Source organism: Hibiscus syriacus, unplaced genomic scaffold (assembly GCF_006381635.1).
Source record: "Hibiscus syriacus cultivar Baekdansim isolate YM2019G1 unplaced genomic scaffold, ASM638163v2 tig00110895_pilon, whole genome shotgun sequence".
Taxonomy (NCBI): domain Eukaryota; kingdom Viridiplantae; phylum Streptophyta; class Magnoliopsida; order Malvales; family Malvaceae; genus Hibiscus; species Hibiscus syriacus.
Window position 1 is genome coordinate 5,047,649 of NW_024062903.1, and position 20,421 is coordinate 5,068,069.

A 20,421-nucleotide genomic window follows, 5' to 3' on the forward strand; every position below is an offset into this window, starting at 1 on the left:
TGATCTGATTTAAATATGGGGACATGAAAGGAATTGAGATAAATTATCCTTATGATGTGTTTCAAGAGTCAAATCAGAACAGACTCTACTCCCCTAATTAATCCCCGCTGAGTTAGATACATCTACATCTACACTCTTCAAAGATGATAGATTCTCTTTTTAAAGATGATATATTCTCTTTTCAAAGATGAAAGCTTTATGGGATTTCTCCACGAGTCCAAGCAAATAAAGTTGGTTTTATCCAAGACAAAATGGGGCATCAGGGTCATAATTTTGACTACGATAAGAGTTCCACAAATGAAACAATTCTTCTGAGACTTTCATGAAGAAAAGAAGACATAAAGATACAAGTTGATCAGATGGTTCTTCAGAAATGCAAGCTTGATAGCATCAGTTGCTACACTGATATCCAGAGGTGACCCTGGCAATAAATGATGAAGTAGAGGAAAACCGAGTTCACCATTTTGAAGTCAAATGAAGATTGCATCAACATTCATGCATCATGTTTAGACATTTGCAAAATAGGAGCATTTTCATTCATTTTATCCATGTTGAATATTTGACAGGAATTTCAAAGATTTTAGCAAAGTTGAATTCATTATTCGATGGATTAACATTACCAGGTCAAGTTCATAATGAGAAGAACTCATCTGAAGAAGGAAGAATAAGTTCATAATGAGAAGAACTGGTTCAACTTTTCGCTTGAATTCATCATTCGATGGATCAGCATTACCAGGTCAAGTTCATAATGAGAAGAACTCATCTGAAGAAGGAAGAAGAAGTTCATAATGAGAAGAACTTGTTCAACTTTTCGCTTGAATTCATCATTCGATGGATCAGCATTACCAAGTCAAGTTCATAATAAGAAGAACTCATCTGAAGAAGGAAGAAGAAGTTCATAATAAGAAGAACTTGTTCAACTTTTCGCTTGAATTCATCATTCGATGGATCAGCATTACCAGGTCAAGTTCATAATGAGAAGAACTCATCTGAAGAAGGAAGAAGAAGTTCATAATGAGAAGAACTTGTTCATAATGAGAAGAACTTTTTCAACTTTTCGCTTGAATTCATCATTCGATGGATCAGCATTGCCAGGTCAAGTTCATAATGAGAAGAACTCATCTGAAGAAGGAAGAAAAAGTTCATAATGAGAAGAGCTTGTTCAACTTTTTGCTCAAATCCATCACTCGATGGATCAACATTTCCAGAAGAGTTCATAATGAGAAGAACTCATCTGAAGAAAGAAGAAGAAGTTCATAATGAGAAGAACTTGTTCAAATTTTCTCTTGAATTCATCATTTGATGGATCAGCATTGCCAGGGCGAGTTCATAATGAGAAGAACTCATCTGAAGAAAGAATAAGAAGTTCATAATGTGAAGAATTTGTTCAACTTTTTGCTTGAATTCATCACTCGATGGATCAACATTGCCAGGTAGAGTTCATAATGAGAAGAACACATCTGAAGAATGAAGAAGAAGTTCATAATGAGAAGAACTTGTTCAATCTTTTTCATGATTCTATCACAGAAAAAGATAGATCAACATTAATTTGTCCAGAGAAAGTTCATAATGAGAAGAACTCATCTGAAGAAGGAAGAAGAAGTTCATAATGAGAAGAGCTTGTTCAACCTTTTACATAATTCTATCACAGAATGAGATAGATCAGCATCAACTTTTCCAAAGAAAGTTCATAATGAGAAGAACTCATCTGAAGAAGGAAGAAGAAGTTCATAATGAGAAGAACTTGTTCAATCTTTTGTATGATTCTATCACAGAAAGAGATAGATCAGCATCAACATTTCTAAATTACATCACAAAAGGAGACAAATTATCATCCCCAGTGGAAAAGTTCATAATGAGAAGAACTAATCCCAGAGAAGAATTATTTCAACATTCCCATCATAATCAAGTGAAGTCAAATGAAAAAACTTATTATCTTTTCGTCTTTGCTCTATTCTTGTTAACACAAGAATAAACAAAGAGGGGCAGCTGAAGATACTCATTTTTTTTCATTTGAATATTATTTATATTATTAATATTATTATTATAATTATTATAATAATTATTATTTTATTATTAATAAATATTTTTACAGGCCCATTTACAAATCTTGAAGCCCAAAGAAATGCAAACCCAACCCGGTTGAGAAACCCTAACCCTTCTAGGGTTTCCCCAAGCTGCCAGCCGCCGTTGGGAAGATGAGCAGCCGCTTTATCCTTTGCTGCTAGGTGGTCCAACTAACGCTACCGACGTTTCCACTGCCAGGTGCTTCAACTACAATGTCGCCGTCCTCAATAGCTGCCACGATGCCCGTCGAAGCCCCCAGAAGAGTCATTCCAACCGTCCACGTGTCCCATTCTTCCGTGAGTCACCACAAGTTTGGTGACTCACCAAAGTTTACTCCTTTAACCAGTCTAAAGCCATCACCGTGGTGGCCTATAAAAATGGCCACCATACCTGCGAAAGAAAAAAAAAGAACAACAGCAAGCAAAGATACAGAAGAACCAACAGCCACGGAGAGCAAAAAGACAACAAGCAAGAACCGGAGAAAAACAGAAACAAGAGCAAAAAAATATATCAAACATCCCAGTCAACAACAACGAAGCAACCAGAAAAAAAATCGAGAGAAAAGAGAGGAGAAACCCTTACCGAGAAAGCAGAACCACCGGAGAACACCAAACATCGCCGAAGTACTGAAAATACCGAAGGTATTTTCTTATATCTAGGAAATTCCAGGGACTTTTGGGGAAAATAGATGCCGGATTCGGCCTTAGAACGATGAGATTTATATCCTAGGGTATTTTAAAAAAATTTCCGGCCACTGTTGACGGTGGCCGGCGGCGGTGTTCGGCGCCAGAGTACGGCTGTCGGTCGGAGACCGTGTTCCCTCCGGTGAGGGAAATAATAGAAAGAAGGGAGAGAATTCTCTTCTCTCTCAGCTAGAGAGAGAAGAGAAATGAGGAGAAATGAGAGCTGGCCCGAAGGGCCAGCCGTTTGGGGTATTTTATACCCGATACAAAACGCACCGTTTCATGATGAAACGGTGCGTTTTGAGAAGATGGTAAACCCTATCCGCAGTGCTCCAAGTTTGTAATCCTTACATTTTAGTCACTAAATCAATTTATAATCCTTTTAATTCGGTTCTTTATTTTTAATTTTATTTATTTTAGTCCTTTATATTAAATAATATGTTTGGGATAAATAACATATTTAGTCCTTTAATTTTAATAATTAATATTTTAATCCCGAGTACATATTTTTAATTTATTCTAATCTGATATTCGAATTTAATATAATTTTATTTTAGTCACCAAATTAATAAATGGATAAAATAACATGTTTAATCCCTGTAATTTTAAATAATTAATTACGAATTAGGTATTTAATTCTATTAAGTTATAATTTAGTCACTAATTTCAATTTTTATAAGTTTTATTTATTTTAAAATATATAGTTTTAATTTTGTTCATTATATGTTAATTTTATATGTTTACTTTTAATTATTATTACTATTATTATTTAGCCATAAATATATATATATTTATAATATTTATTTTATTTATTAAAATCTTATTTAATTACTTTTAACTTATTTTAATCTTGTTTTAATATTTATTTATTTTTCAATATTAAGAAATGGCAGTCTTAAAACAACTGGATGTCCATTTTCTGATATTTTTAAATAAATAAATATCCTATTTTTTAAAATTATATATTAATTTTTTATTTATTTTTTTAATATCGAAGAAAAGAGCTGTCTTAAGGCACCTAAAAGTTCTTTTATGATATTTCTAAATAAATAAATATTGTATTTATAAATATATAAATTAATATTTATTTTATATAATTATAATTTTGAAATAATAGGATTATAAATTAAATATATTTTGAATTTTTAAATTTCTAATAATAGAGACAATTTATAATTAAAAGGTACTAATTTTGGGCGTTGTAGGGGTGCTAATCCTTCCCTAAACGTAACCGACCACGAATCCCTTTTTATTATTAAAAAGAAAGAATTTTTGGTTATAAACGCATATCAGTTCATCTTTTAACTGATGTTTTCTTAAAAAACTCTTTTAAAAGATAATTTTTAGGTATTCGACCTACCTGACCCAAAAGGCTGATGGCGACTCTCAAATTTATTTTAAAAACCATTTATTCACATTATTTTTCCCGCCAAGTAAAAAAAATTCGTGCTCGGACGAAAACCGGTTACGACACTACTTAGGAGAAGAGATAGGAGAATTTTGCTTCCAATGAAGAGAGAGAGGGGAATTTTGCCTCTAATTAGTATTGAACTCACAATCTAGGAGAGAGAATGTGTTAACCGAGAGTTTTTAACCATTTGCTCTAAAGATTATTGACTGTAATAATATTTTTTTAATATGTCGAGTTAATGTATTTTGTAATTAAAAATATTTAGATTGAACATGAAACACATCTATACTATCAACCAAATAATTTAAGGAAGTTAATTTTGTTATTAATTATTATTTAAATAATATTTTTAATAAACAGTTATATATTTATCTTTAAATTAACACGATGATGGTCGTATTTTGGATCCGTTTATTCACAATGAACAGAAGTCACATGTAGTCATTATAGAGTACTTATGATAAATCAAATTTCTTTGTATATATGGTGTTCGGAGATTGTAAGTCGCAATCATCACTTACTTCTACACTCATAGAGAAATGAAGACCAAAGACACACCTTTTATCTTCTGTGTGATGAGCGTATCATTATTTTAGACTATTTTTCACTCTAATTAGGTCTCTTGATCAATGGTCGTGTTTTACCATGTAGGAGTGTTGCAAAATGGGCTGGTCTGTGCAACTTATTACTTGAAAATGCATCAAATGGGTCTAATGATAGTCGAATCTCTATAAATATGATCATCCATAACATATTTTAGATTTCACAAGTTTTATTAGATCTTTTACGATCCTTTTATTCACAAGTTTTCCATCTTCATATTACAGAGACATATCGATGAATGAATTCATACGATCAACATATTGTAACACAGGCAGTGTTGTAAATACTATCGATAATGTTAGAAAGAAATTCTATGTGTAACCTATAATTACCAAACTATATAATTTATTTGTGTAGAAGTCATTGATGATATTATGTTTTACGATTATGTTAATTATAATAGGATAGTTTTCTTTTTATTAATATTATAATATTAAATTTTAATTACATTTAAATATAATTTTTATTTTTATCCATAAATAATTTGCATACTTTCAAAAATTTCAAAAATATATACATACAAAAAGAAGACAACAAGTACAGCAACGTTACCCTTCCATACCTCCCTCGGGACGCTTATTAACAACAGTAAGGAACGTTACCCGTAACCCCGAGGGGAGAGATTTATGTTTTTCTTAGGGTAAATTTTAAAAATGGTCACTAATATTTTAATAAATTTTTGTTTTTTCCATTGAAGTTTTAAAAGGAATAAATTAATCAGATTGATTTATATCAAAATGATCACTTAATATATAATCGTCAACATGAATGACAGAAAGCTTATCTAATCTGTTAACTACTTACCTTAATCGTTGACCGCGACACTAAAGAGCCCATTAACTTGGGCTTCAACTAATTACTGCCACCTTTCTCTCTCTCTCTTAACTTCTTTTTTAAATTTAATTATTTTTCCATGGTTCTTTATATAGAATAATTGCAGAAGTAACTCCAATACAAACCCCCTTTTCTAGCTTCATAATCATCTAAAGTCAACGTCTTGTTCTGTCTTCATTTTCTTTTTTATCTTACCACAGGAGACTGCTGAAAAAGGTACAATAAACCTTGTGTCATTGTCACTGCTGAAACCCAACAGTGAAATGATATTCGGATGCTTAAATCTACATAAAAATCCCTCCTCATTCTGCAAATTTCAAAGCAAAAACTCAACATAAAAGACAGATGAATTCTGCAAAAACACAGAGTGTTCCTGCTGAAATGATACCTCATATTCTTTCTCTGCGTCTTGGCTTGTACAGTCCAATTTCTTAACAGCCTCAAAAGAACCATCGTTGAATTGAGCTTCGTAAACACATCCAACTCTACCTCCACCAATAATATTACGTGGATGAAATTTATTCGTAGTTTTTTCAAGCATATTGTAATCCATAAACGAAGCACTATCCTATTTGGAAACCGTCCTCAGAGACTTGAATTTACGTAGAAATGGTGCCAAGCCATTCCCTTTTCTCCATCTTCGACAACAAAGGAGACAATTCTTAGAATTTCCGGAACTAACAAGTAAAACAGGTGTGGGTTTTGGCTTAAAAGAAGATTTACCTGAGGTCTTACCACCATTTTTAGAGGATTTGCTTGAAGCCTTCATGTAATAAACCCATAAACAAAACAAGGAAGAGATGATTGCACCCAATGAAGAACAAACAATAATGAAAGCTATTAACATGTTCTTGGTCAGATCCATTCTTGTGTGCTCTTCACTTCCAAGTCGAATCCCTGCTGTTTTTGTTAAGCATGAAACATGGCATTATGGCAACGTCTTCATCACTAGTAAACACAGTGGAAACAAATGGAATGGGAGTGCAACTAAGAAGTACCATGAGAGAAGGTAGCCATTGAAGCAGAGATTGGACTGGAAATGGGTGATGAAACAGGGCCTTGTATGCTAAAAAAATAAATTTTTAGACAACAACAAAAATGTCATGATATGAGCATTCAATGTCAAATGTACTCTCTACCGTGACGGTCAGCGATCTAGGTAAGCAATGAATAGGTCAAGTAAATTTTTCGTCACCCATGCCAACGGTTGTTAATGTAAAACAAGTAATTTGTTACAAACCAATAACTTTAGTGATCAATTTACTAATTTTGAAACTTCTATGAAAAAAGAAAAATTTATATAAATATTAATGATCATTTGTATATTTTATATTAGTCATCATTTGTATATTTTACTTTTTTTTTACTGGTTGGAGGATTTTTATGGGTAGGAAAAGTGGAGGGTCGTCATAAATGAAGAAAATATTTATTTTTTTTTGTTTGTGCTTTTTTCAATATTTACTAATAGATTTTAAATTTAAAAACACGTATTTAGTCAATTAATTTTTTATATATAAATTGAGATGTATGTAAATTAATATGTCACATAAGATAAAAAGATGTACATTATCAATAAAATTTTCAAAAATATAATTGACGAGATACATATTTACATTACAGGTTAAAAATAAATATACTTTTCATAAGTAATTAGCATTTTCATAAATATTTTTTAAAATAATATATTTGAATAATAAAAAAGATCTTGTGGGTCCTTCAATTCGAAGGCCCAAGCTTTTCTCGGATTTCTTTTATTTTATTATTATAAAATTTAGGTATTTTATTTGTAGATATACGTGGGTGTGCCTAATTTGAATGCTTTTAACAGGAAATATATAGCCACGGAAATCATCCACGTCAACAAGAAGCAGGGCTAAAACCGACAATTCATGAACCCAACAGTAGCTTCTCGAACAATCCCATCCCCAACCTTGTCCAAATTTCCCCAAAAATTTCCTTTCAATTCAATTCAATTCAATCCAAAATAATAATCGAATCAATCAGATTGCTGATCGATCGATTAAGTGAAAAAACAGGGAACGGTTGGATTTTATGGTGATAAGCGATGCCGCCCAAGCAAGCCTCAAAAGCAGATTTAGCGAAGAAGCAGAAGATCGTAGAGGACAAGACATTCGGTCTCAAAAACAAGAACAAAAGCAAAAATGTTCAAAAATACGTCCAAAATCTTAAGCAATCCGTGCAACCCAAACCCGACCCCAGTAAAACCGCTCAAAATGTTCCGATCCTCTCCTGATTACTCATTTATGATTGATTAAATACTGTTTTTATGATTGATTTCTCTCTCTAGCTGTTTATTGTGTTGTTTAGGAGAATCTGAATTTCTGGAGATTTTTTTTTTCATTTAAATGATTACTTTTTATGAAAGATATAATTTTGTATTGTTAAGCTTGGAAATTTTGCTTCTTTAGGGGTTGTCTATTTGAAAGGAGATGAAAAAAGAAAGGTGCAAAGCATATTGTGTGTTTTTTCCACCTTCTTCTGGTATTTTATCTGGGGCATTGAAATAATATTTTTCTTGCCATTTCTTTTTTATTTCAGAAAAAGAAAGAGGAAGAGAAGACCAAGGAGAAGGAGCTGAATGAGTTGTTCAAGATTGCTATTACTCAGCCTAAAGTGCCTGTTGGTAATTGTCCGGCCTTTTACTCTTTGTTTCTTCATTGTTATTAGTAGCTTAAGTTCTTAAATGTGTTTACATCGGTTGGTTTATTGGGAATTGAAAGAGTAGAGCTGATAGTTGTGTCTTGTGCAGGTGTTGATCCCAAGTCAATATTATGTGAATTCTATAAAGCGGGGCAATGCGCCAAAGGTTTTAAATGCAAGTTCTCACACGACCTGAATGTTCAGAGGAAAGGCGAGAAGATTGACATTTACAGTGATAAGCGCGATCAAGGTTAATCCTCATTCGAAAATCTATATTTTCTGATTCTTATCTACTTAATTATCACATAGGATTGAAGGGTGTTCTGATTTATACTTTTGGTTCTTTCTTTAAGGAACAATGGAAGACTGGGATCAGGCAACTTTGGAGAAGGTTGTGGAGTCAAAGGGGAAGGAGTATCAGCAGAATAAGCCTACTGATATTGTAAGCTTTAGCTGTTGATCCTTTGCATTTTGATCATTGTGCGAGATCTTATATTCTTCTGAACTCTTTGTTAAATGCATTTACTTACTAATTTATATGTGAAAGTCAAGCCTTCCAACTCTGGACCCTGGTGGGAATTTCATCTATCATGGCCAATAGCCAATTAAAAGATAGTGTAGCATGTCCTTTGTTATAATCTGAAGATTTGCATCTGAATACATATTTTGAGATTCTCCTGTTTGAAAAACATTAATTAGATATGCAGAAGATAAGGGGAGAGGGGTAACATCTGTTGGCCATGGCGCTAATTGTAGGGTTTAGATGTTACTTGAGATGTTCTTGTCTTTGGTGCCCCTTTGAATTACTATGCTTGGAACTGATTTAGATGTAAATGCAGGTTTGTAAATACTTTTTAGAAGCTGTGGAAAAGAAACAATATGGTTGGTTTTGGGTCTGCCCCAATGGTGGTAAAGAATGTCATTACAGACATGCTCTTCCCCCAGGATATGTCCTGAAGTCTCAGATGAAAGCTTTGATAGAGGAAGAGAGTGAAAAAACACCAATTGAGGATGAGATTGAGAATCAGGTAATAATTAGATTTGCTGGAATCACCCTGATATTCCTCCATCCTTCCATCAACATATATTGTTACTTTATTTTCATTGGTATTTTTACATTAACTTAACATTCTGCGTCTTTGTCTGTAGCGTGCCAAATTAAAATCTTCAACTCCTATGACTCCTGAATTATTTATGGAATGGAAGAAGAAGAAGATAGCAGAAAGAGATGAAGGTTTGGCTGCACAGAGAGCAGAAAGGGCTAAGAATGACCGTATGAGGTATGGCACTTCATGGCATGTTTTCCGTCACGAGCATTTATAAATAAAAAGTTTATGCATATGTTTCTCAGACTAATTCTTCTTGAGGTACCTGTGTCCAAATGGATATGGGTATATGACCTCCAATGATCCTCCAAATACGTGGAAAAAATTTAGAAAAATCTGACCATACTAGTCTTGGGTACATACCCGTATTAAATGCTCCAAGTAACATAGGGATCTGTTTTCTTTCTTGAAAATCAAATTCTAAATTTCTTCCTGGGGTTTGTGCAGCGGTCGTGAACTATTTCTGTCAGATGCTAGTTTATTTGTGGATGATGCAGAGGCATATGAAAAATACCAAAGGGATGAAGAGTCGGATGCTCCTGAAAATAAGGTACTCTTTTGCTTGGCATTTTTCATATGTTCCTTGAAGCTCCTCTAGTCACTAGTAATAGACTCTTAATAAGATTTTCGTAATTTTAGGATTCAAAAATTTCTGTTCACTTCTTTAAGAAGGAAAATATGACAACTACTATTATGCTACTTCAAGTGCTGCTAAGTTACGAATTACAATATTGACACCACCAGAATCATGCCACAACTCCACATATTTTTGACAATGAAAGTGATGTAAAACTAACATGAGAACTTGGTCTAAGGAAATTGGAGTAATGACTGGTAAAAAGTTTCTTTTTTGAAATATACCATCCCGAAGCAGCTTAAAACTGTCCCTGCTACTGGGAATTTTTATGTTCCTCACCTTTCCCTGGCTTGATCCTCCAAGCTGGGTTGATAATGAGCACCTCCCTGATCGTGGTGGTCATATCTAGTGCGGCTTCTTGTTTGTTGTCACCTTTATAGAAAACTTTTGGCCCCCTTTATAGCGACTGAAATTATGCACAAAACTCATAAATATGATTGGTTCACGGATAGAATTGGAATGCATGCATTAAATCCTACGCTTTTGCCACTGATATGCCTTTGGCGTATTGATAGGTGTGGGACTAGTTAATGCTGAATATTTATTGTTTTGCATTCAGGCCAATAATTCAGCTGCTGCTGGACCAAGTACTTCAGCAATAATTGCTGTTGATGCCGAAGCTGTTCCTGATGATGATGATGATGATGAACTAGACATGGATGAATTAGATGAACTTGAAGCAAGCTTAGCGAAAACGTCAATTCAAATTCAGGAGCCTTCTCGACCATAATTTTGAGATGCAGAGTCTTCAGTCCACATGCGTTTTAAAGTGTCGACTCTATGATCCTGCTACGCATTTCTTCCCATCACGATTTCCCTTGAGACTACTGAGCTTGCTGTTACCCTGGTAGAGTTGCAGCCATGGCTATTATTTTGTGTTAAAGTTCACCCATAAGCCTAATGATGCGCCATCATGTTGTGAAATTGGCAGTTGTATCCCATTTTTGAGGCTGGGTTGGTATGAACAACGAGGATCATGATTATAATGATTCTGGTTTCTTATTCGTTTAAGCTTGTGGGTACTCAAAGCTGGATGGATTCTCTTATGTTGAATAAACCCTTTCGTGTATTATTATTATTAGAATGTAATTTACACTTGTATCGTATCGTATGTTGTCTGATCATTTTCTGTTGCTTTATTTCATCGTTGGCAGCATTAAAGATGCACGCATGATATGATATATTTTTTTTATAATGGATGAGTGAAAAAAGATTATTAAGATTTTATCTTTATATTTTATAGTAATTATCTTCTCATTTCTTATTATTTATTTTAATTGTCTAATTAACTCATTTAACAAGTAATAAAATTAAAATTTTTACAGGGTAAATTATATCAATAGTCACTAAACTTCGAGTAAGTTTTCATTTTTTCTTATTGAACTTACTATTGTTCATAAATTTTATTACTTGTTAAATGAGTGAATTAGACAAAATCAGAGAGATTAAAAAAGTAATTCACTGATTTTGTTACCATTGTTCATAAATTTTTTCAACCATACACTCTGATTGACCTTTCTATGTGAACTTCTGTTGAGTTCTATCCTCAAGTTATCGAGTTTCTTTTATATCTCCATTTCATGCGATTCAACAAGGGCGAAAAATAGGGGACCCCAAATAGAATAACCCTCTATTACCATGATATCTTCCAATGTAACCGACGCTTTGCCCTATAGGAAAACGAAGCTTTTGGTTTCATGGCACCATTTCTTGGCAACCCCAAATAGCCAAATCATTGTATATGGTATGTTGAATTCATGATAGCTTCAAAAATATCAACTTTCTTCCATGTGGACTCGTGTAAAGAAGCCATTTTGACGACCCACGTTTCTCATTCCTTTTGTGGGTATCTCCAGTGGACTCGTGTAAAACGAAATATTTATCTTTTGTGAATAAGAAAAATAGCTTAATAACTGGCAAGGATGGAAGTCTAGAATGGAGCTAAATTTTATACTCACATTTTGCGAAATCCCTACAAGCTAACCAAAACCAGGCAACCGGAGATCCTTAAATTGCAGCCCCGACAGAAGCTTGGAATCTTCCCGAGCAAAACCCACCTTTTCCATTTCTTTTTTGGGGCCATAGAAATTAGCTTCGATGAGCCAAGTGTTGGGATCAAAAGTGGTTGGCAAAGAGGAAAGGGAAGGCATCGGAAAGTTAAGTATTGGTGTTCCATCAATGGAGATTGAGTCTTGCATCAAAGGTGTGATGAAATGTGACATTCATATTCGATAAAAACTAAATTATTACAACTTAAACTAAATTGTGCAAGACCGTGAATCGCTCCATTGACTTGTAGGACAAATTGAATTTTAAACTTTGTATTGCAAGTTAATATTTCTCAAACTTCCCGAGGATAGACATCTAGCTAGCAAGGACACATTAATAAACGAAAATTGCCTATTTAACTTTTAATTTAACTAGTAAAATATCGATAGTAGTCCTAAATTATAGATATTCTATATGATTCAATCTCTTAAATCAATAATTAAAAATTGCCTATTTAACTTTTAATTTCAATTTTATATTTGAAATTATCAAAGCAAATGGCATGGGGTATATAGCAAAAAGGCACATGCTGCTATTCGCTCTTTTCTTCTTCTTTTCGCAACTGCCGAGGAGACGTCGGTTGTCTTCGGGCATTCCACATTTTATCAACGCTTTCAATATGACATCTCTCCCTCTCCCTCCCCTCCCCTCCCCCTCCCTAATATACAAAACACTTGGTCATATGATAACGGAATTGGGCAAATAATACAGGTGAGCGGATATATTTTTTAAAGGGCTGTATCACGTGGATTTCACAACACGAATTATTTTAATATATTTTATTTAACGAGTTTCAATAAAAAATATTTTTTTTTTGAATTTTTTAAAAGCATTAAAAATATTATTTTATTGATTCCCTCTCCCTCCCTCTCTCTCCCTCCCCCTCTCTCCCTCCCCCTCTCTCTCTCTAATATACACAACACTTGGTCATATTATGGCAAAATGGGGCAAATAATACAGGTGAGCGGATATATTTTTTAATGGGTCGTGTCACGTGGGTCTCACAGGTCGAATTATTTTAATATATTTTATTTGACGAGTTACAAAAAAAAAATATTTTTTTTGAATTTTTTAAAAGCATTGAAAAAATATTATTTTATTGTTGATGAAACTCGTCACGTCGACGTGACGAGTTCCAACGGGTATAATTTTGAATTTGTTAACTGTTGGGTTGATCATTGTTGAACGAACAATTTTTTTTAAAAAAATTCAATGGAACTTGTCACACCGGCGTGACGAGTTCCAACGACTACTTTCAATTTGAAAAAACTAGTCGTTTATAGTCGTTGGGTAGAGTAGTATAAATAGAGGTTTGAGTTGAATTGATTTTTCACTTGAAATCAAACATTCTATTGAGAGCAAAACCTTTTGTGTTGAAATGGCCTCAACAGAAAAAATGTTACGTCTTGATGATGTTCATATTTCGTCGACCGAGTTAACTGCGGTAAATTTAATTTGTTTCATTTCATTTTAGTTTTGACAAAATTATAGTATTAATAATAATTATTTATGTAATTATATTAAATAATTTTTCTTCAAATTGTAGCGAGAAGAACGAACTGTTCGTCATCGAGGAATGACGAATGAAGAGCCACATGAGCGGATGATGATATATCTTTCACAATCCGAATTATATGGAGCGATGTTTCTTCGCGGATTTAAGGTGATGTCGGCACTGATATAGGCGTTGATTGACCATTGGAGGCCCGAAACTCATATGTTTCATTTTTCTTATGGTGAAGTGACGATAACATTCGAAGATGTCGCGTATCAACTTGGCGTTCCGATTAATGGTATGTCATTGGTGCTTCGCAACACTTATTCGCTAAATGTTGTTATTTCAAATTTATTGGGAAATGAGGCTCCAGCGAATGTCATTGATGGGTTGCGGATACAGATGACGTGGTTGGAAAGAGAATTTAGAGTAGATGAATAAATTAACGGAGTAAGAGGTGATATGTGCAGCTCGAGCATATCTTATGACGTTGATTTGAGGGATCTTGCTACCAGATTAATAGGGCAATTTGGTGTACACCCAATATCTTCTGGTAATAGAGGATTTCGCTGTATGTCGCCAATATAGTTGGAGTAATGCAATTTTGGTTTTTTTGTATTGTGAACTCTGTAAGGCGACCGTAGTCGTTAGAAGAAAAAAAAGGATGTAGCGGGTTGTTTAGTTTTGCTCCAATCATGGGTGTGGTACCGTCTCCCGTTTATGACGCCTATTATATCTGCTCATATGGAGTTTCCTCTCCCTGTAAGGTAAATTCATATATTTAAAGTTTTGATATTTTATAATATTTATTTAAATATTTTGAAAATGACAGTAAATAATGTATTTTTAGATGACGACACCGAATAACCGATATAAAGTTATCGATGCAACCAAAGTAGATATTCAGATGAGGATTGATATCGTCGGTAGACATGCGGTAAATTTTAATATTTTTTGTATCAACTTTGAAATTGTAATATTAATTGTTTAATTATACTAAAATAATACTTTTGACATTTTTATTGGATGCCTTATTATGAGTGGGATATCCAGCGGTGTCTACCGCCAATGTTCTTTGAAGGAGCAGAGACATGGTGTGCCGTAATATCATTGCTCCATTTCACAATTGTGAGATCCATGCCACCGATAGAGTTTTGCAACAATTTGGGTTTCGCCAACCAATAGAAATGTTCATATTTAATATTAACGATTTGCATAAAATAGATGCGCGTGGGAAGCATAGCGAAGATTGGCCGATGAGCATGCTATATTCATACATCAATGGCAAAATAAACATTTACGATTGCCTAATCGTTCCAAGGTACAACTCGAAGATTTTGATTTCAATGTTTCTCTCTACCTCCAAAATTATGAAGCATATAGGAAACTATACTTGACAATGCCGGAGGAGGGGTCCGAGTAGGAAATAATGAAGGAAAAATATGGAAAAAATCATAATTTTCATCAACATCTTCATCTTATGCTTCCGCCAATTATTATCAATCGCAGGAAAGTTATGGTGGATATGGTGCATATCAACCATCGATGGAGAGTCAAGCGGCATGGGAAGGAAGTAGGTAGGATCAAGTGTCGCCTTCACGACAATTTTCCTCAAAACTGGAAGAAAGAGGTCCATGGGATAATCTTCTTCATCACGGACAATCTCAATTTGAGGCAATGATGTCAATGATAGCGTCAAATACCTTGAATACTCCATCATTTTCACCCGAAGATGTAAATCAAAGTGGTGGAGTAATGTTCAGTACACCGAAACCGGAAGAAGAGAAAGAAGATGAAGGTGGACGACCACGACGAAATCGACGAGCACCACGTCATTACTATTATACCACTCCTCGACATCGGTAAAAATTGTGCAAATATAAGTAAAAAATTTGTTTATTTATGTTTTTGTACTCAATATTTAATTGTATAAAAAATCATTGATAAGTAATAAAATTTAATTACAAAAATTTCATTTACATTTAGTGCAGTTTATAAAAGTACAAGTAGTATCGGTACTCATTTTATGAGTATCAGTACTTCCTTTATTATTTTTAAATAAAACTAGTCGTTACTAGCCGTTGGGACTGACAGTATCGATACTGTGACCATGGTATCGATACTACTACGTAAAGTTGTATCTTTGGGTATCGATACCTATTTGCATTCTGGAATTTGAGCAAGTTGGTAGTATCAATACTACCTAGATAGTATTGATATTTCTCTTACTTAGGGTATCGGTACTACATGAACAATATCGATAATGTTCATATAATATCGATACTGTCAAAATATATCGGTATTTCATACGTGAACTTTGAATTATTTTTTGAAAACTTTTGAAGACTTTGAGCAAATTCAATTAAGTCCAAAAACATTTTTCCTTAATTTGTTATATTAAAATATTACAAAACATGGTTCAACATAATACAAGTTAAAAAACATAATTAAAAAAAGACATAATTACAGTATAAAAAATTCATAGTTAAAGTACATAATATTTTGTAACGCCTATTTTAGCGTCCAGCTCGATATTTTGGAAGATGTGGACAATGTTTTCTGTTTTGACCTTCACCTTTGATGTGGCCACAAAGTTTGGGTAGACCTGGCTCTCTTTGTGGATCATCCATATTGGTATGAATTTAGCTAGATTCAAGTTGACCCCATAACTTCCTACGCAATTGAGAATCTGACAACCATTCTTCAGAAATTGTGCATGTAGGCCAGTATGCTTCATTTGGGAGGTACTTGAACTCACAACTGTAAATGTTGTGCATAGTGTGCAAGCTATAACAGTCATCAGCATATATGTATGGGTCAACATTGATGTGCATACATGCAACAACAGTGTGAGCGCATGAGAACCTAAAAGCTTGAAATCGACCACGTTCACACCATCTTCTATTTAAATTACTAGTGTATGTTGTAGAATTGCCTCCCTCATGTGGTCGAACTAGTGCTTGGACAACGAAATCAGAATCAAGTATGGCAAAATTATGGACAAACATCGATGTCGCATGTGTTTGATTCTTTTTCATTGCTTTCTCTAAATCTGGAGCCCAATTTCTCCTATCGTTAATCATGGCATCAATTTGTACACTTTTGTCTACCCATATTTTACCCAACCTAAAGTAAGTCACCCTAATAATACTTGCTATCAAGAGATGTCAGGTCGCTTTCAGCACTGAGTTGATACATTCAGCAAGGTTGGTAGTCATATGGTCGTAACGTCGACCTTGAACATCATATGCTTGTGACCATCTCTCGCTAGGGATTTCAGTTGTAAATTCATACACATCGTCTCCTTATCTTCTCAAATTTTCAAGTCGTGCTCGGATGTTTGGTTGGAGTAAAGCATACCCTAAAAAGCAGTAAATTAAATGTTATTGGTAAATTAAAAAAAACATAAATGAAGCAGAAATAAATGATGAGAAATGATATAATACTTACCCTTGTTGATAATCTTTATTTATCTTTTTCTGCTTAAACCTCTTCATTTCATTCGATGCAATATGACGTATACAATAGGCAGAATATGCGTGCGGAGTCGTCCATCTATTTTTGGGTTTAGAAATTGTGCTTAACAACCCAGGCGACCGATATGAGATCATACAAACCCCATCTTGAGTAACAATATGGGAATACAAGTTTGAGAGAAAGAAATTTCAAGTTTCTTCCGATTCATTTTTAACAATGGTTAATGCAATGGGGAAAATATTTTTGTCTCCATCTTGTGCAACAAGTATCATCAAGAAATGTCTGTAGAGCCCATACAGAAAAGTGACATCGACTTGAATCATTTGTTTGCAAAATCTAACCCTTCGATAGTTGACTTAAACGCCCATAACAAGCCACCATAAATTCTATTCCGGGGATAACGTCTCCCTCAAGTGTGACTGTAGGATAAGTATAGTACCTAATAATGGTTCCAGGGATAAAAATTCCATTGCTTGTAGTAGACGTGGTATGTAAGATCCCAACCACCAAATTAGTGACTAAATTAGATAAATTGAAAAGTTCAGGGACTTAAGTGAGATATTTTTATGTAGGACTAAATAACAAAGAATGATGAATGAAAGGGCAAAATGGTCATTTGACAAGTAAATAATTAAATATTCCTTATCGTGGTTTATATAACCACATGGAGATATGAAAAAGGGAAAAAAGATTTTCCAGAACTATCTTCATTATTCTTCCTCCTTTCAACGTGAGCTTCCTAGCTAAGGTGAGTGTGAATTTTCATCTAGTTTTCTTGCAATTAAATAATTATTTTGATTGATGGAGCATTAAGAAAGATTATGGGAACTTAAAAGGAGATAGAAACTAAATGAAGTATGAGTTATGAAGGATTGAATATAATAAGTTTCTAAATGAAATCTTGAAATATAGTTAGTAAGTAAAGTTTAAGATTAAATTTGACTTGTCATTAGTTAGATTAAGAAGTATGAAGTGTTAGAAATGAAATTTGAACATGTTGGAAATTTAGTAGGATTCTAGGTTTCAAGATATATGATGAGATTTTAAAGATAATAATGTGTTATATGAACATAAGATGATTTGAGTAAGTGTATCGAAGTTTAATGGCATTAAAGGAGTTCAAAATGGAAAATTTAAGTAGGTATTGGTAAATTTTTAGGTTAAAGAAGTGAATTCTAGGCAAAGGGTATCGGTATTGTTCATCCCGTACCGATACTTCAAAGAGAAAAAGGGGTAAATTTAGAGAGATGGTATCGATACTATATGAATAAGTATCGATACCAGAAGCCAAAAGTGGATAAGTCATTCAAGGAGTATCGATACCCCTTATAAGTATCGATATTAGAAGCTAAAAGTGGATAAGTCATTCAAGGATTATCGATACCTAAGGGGTAGTATCGATACATATGGTATTGATACCCTTAGGAAAGTATCGATACAATTTTTTAAATGAAATTCCAGAACCAGGAAAGGCTATCGATACCAAAGCATGGTATCGATACCACAAAAAATGAAGTATCGGTACCATACCTTGGGTACCTATACTACTCAAAATGGAAATTTGAAATAATACTTCGTTTAGCTTAGGTTATAAAATGATTGATTCATAAGGTTTAGAATTCTAATTTTCGTATTAAATGTACATTGATGTAGATATCGAACATAAGCCAGTTCCAGAACAATTGATGAGTTAAGATTGATCGATCGAGGGATAACGATTTATATGAGTTGATTTGGATTAAGTGAGGCTAAGGTGATTGCATGTCATAGTATAGATGTTGTTTTATGGAAACAAGACTTGTGATAAGTCTATTTCCTATGGTTGATTTCATGGTTCCATAGTTATGAACATGCATATGCTATGTGTAACCTCCTCAGAATGATGCGGGTAACCCGATTCGATCTGGAGTATCACATTAGGGCCACCGGAGAGACCCACTGTAAAAATAACGAAAAATTTAAAACTTTTATTAAAACATGGAAATTATAAAATGATTTATCAATATGCAGAAATAAAACAGATTTTCAAACTCGTATAAAAAACAAAATACAATTACATGTCCCCCTAATCACATGTACCATACTCAGCAAACAATGTCGGAAGAACTCCCTTACTGAAGTCGATAATTGCACTGGTACAATTCTTTTAACCTGAAATGGTGAGTAATAGTGATAACTCTGTAAAAGGTCGCATTTTGGGACCTTTTCACTTAAGTTATTGAATGTTTAAGAGCTCATTTGGACCATGTAGATGCATTTAGAATCATTTAATTGCATGTGGTGGAATTTAGTTTACCGCGACATTTTATTTTTAAAGCGGTGCTGCCTTATGGGAAAGGTGCTTGTCTGATGATGTGTAGGAACTCAGAGCAAGGAAAAGAGGAAAGGAAATGACGTGACATAAGGAGATTGCTGAGCATAATGAAAATACCAAGACTGACTGGCATTTCAAAAGCGTACAAAGTACGAGAAGATATTTTTGAAACCAGCTCTCTCCTACTCTCCAAGAGCTCTACCCTAGAAATCTGCCTTGAAGATTCATCTGGAGGGATCGACACTGCAACCGCCGGTTCTACTGATGACGCCGCCTGCCCCTGCAGATCCTGTCTATCCTTGGGCGCCTGCAACGGGATCATGCCGATCACTCAGTCAGCAACCCAGGTTGTATCATAGACTGCTCTTCCCGACTCCCAAGCAACTTAACTATGGTTTTGGGGTTTTCTAGGAAAGTTAACACCAAGTCCTAGGATTAATTTTCCCCTATAAATAGAGGATGAAGCCATAATGTTAGAGACTTTAGTTCCACATTGATTTGAGCTTAAAAAGTTAGAGAGAGAAGGTCTCACATTTCTCAGTCAATCCTACTTGCCGTGGCATTTCTTTGTGACAAGCTCGAGGGAGTGGCGTTCTAAGCATCCGATAGGAGCTAGTTCGCTAGGGGAAGTTCTTGGTGGTAGTTCTTGGTGGCTGAGGGAAGCTCCAACAGTGCACATCGAAGGCTTTTTCTCCTCCCCTTAGTTCTTTGCTTTCATATTTTGTTATAAGGATGTAAGAAACAAATGAAACTTGCTTTGTGCTTATTTATTTCGAACCCCACCATGAACTAATCCTATTTGGTGGGAGTTCGCTTGGATGTTTAAGTTTTTATTTCAATGAATGGTTGTTTTCTATGCTTTAATCTGTTTTGTTTATGAAACTTAATGTCTCAAGGTTGTAGGAGCTATGAGAGTACCCTTTTTTAGGAGGTTTTTAGGGTTTGAGAGAATATCTTGGCAAAATATCCTTAGTATTCGAGAGAAACTAGGGAGGAACTATATAAAAAAGGGGTTATAGGTAGTAACTAAGCCTAATCCACCTTAGAGATAAGGCTAGGATTTCATTCGACTAAAAAGAGTTGT

At 34.1% G+C, this 20,421-nt stretch overlaps 2 protein-coding genes across 2 annotated transcripts in view; both read left to right on the forward strand.

Annotated features, from left to right (window-relative positions):
• The window catches only part of LOC120146133, a 32,502-nt gene extending 13,327 nt beyond the window's left edge, over positions 1–19,175 (forward strand). The window contains exons 6-9 of the mRNA XM_039159789.1: positions 6,470–6,479; positions 8,263–8,275; positions 19,085–19,088; positions 19,163–19,175. The gene's annotated coding sequence lies outside the window, so the exon portion shown is untranslated. The remainder of the gene's footprint in view (positions 1–6,469; positions 6,480–8,262; positions 8,276–19,084; positions 19,089–19,162) is intronic.
• Positions 7,555–11,108, forward strand: LOC120146131 (zinc finger CCCH domain-containing protein 11-like). The gene is made up of 8 exons (XM_039159784.1): positions 7,555–7,834; positions 8,158–8,242; positions 8,369–8,509; positions 8,613–8,701; positions 9,099–9,287; positions 9,409–9,539; positions 9,813–9,915; positions 10,562–11,108. Exons 1-8 carry the CDS (start codon positions 7,664–7,666, stop codon positions 10,730–10,732), a joined length of 1,080 nt encoding a protein of 359 aa, XP_039015715.1. The 5' UTR covers positions 7,555–7,663; the 3' UTR covers positions 10,733–11,108.
• Positions 19,176–20,421: the final 1,246 nt, after the last annotated feature.

Coding starts and splice junctions, on each gene's coding strand:
- LOC120146131 (XM_039159784.1), top strand. CDS start 7,664: ATGCCGCCCAAGCAAGCCTCAAAAGCAGATTTAGCGAAGAAGCAGAAG. Junction 8,243..8,368: donor TCAGCCTAAAGTGCCTGTTG/GTAATTGTCCGG, acceptor TGTCTTGTGCAG/GTGTTGATCCCAAGTCAATA. Junction 8,702..9,098: donor AGAATAAGCCTACTGATATT/GTAAGCTTTAGC, acceptor ATGTAAATGCAG/GTTTGTAAATACTTTTTAGA.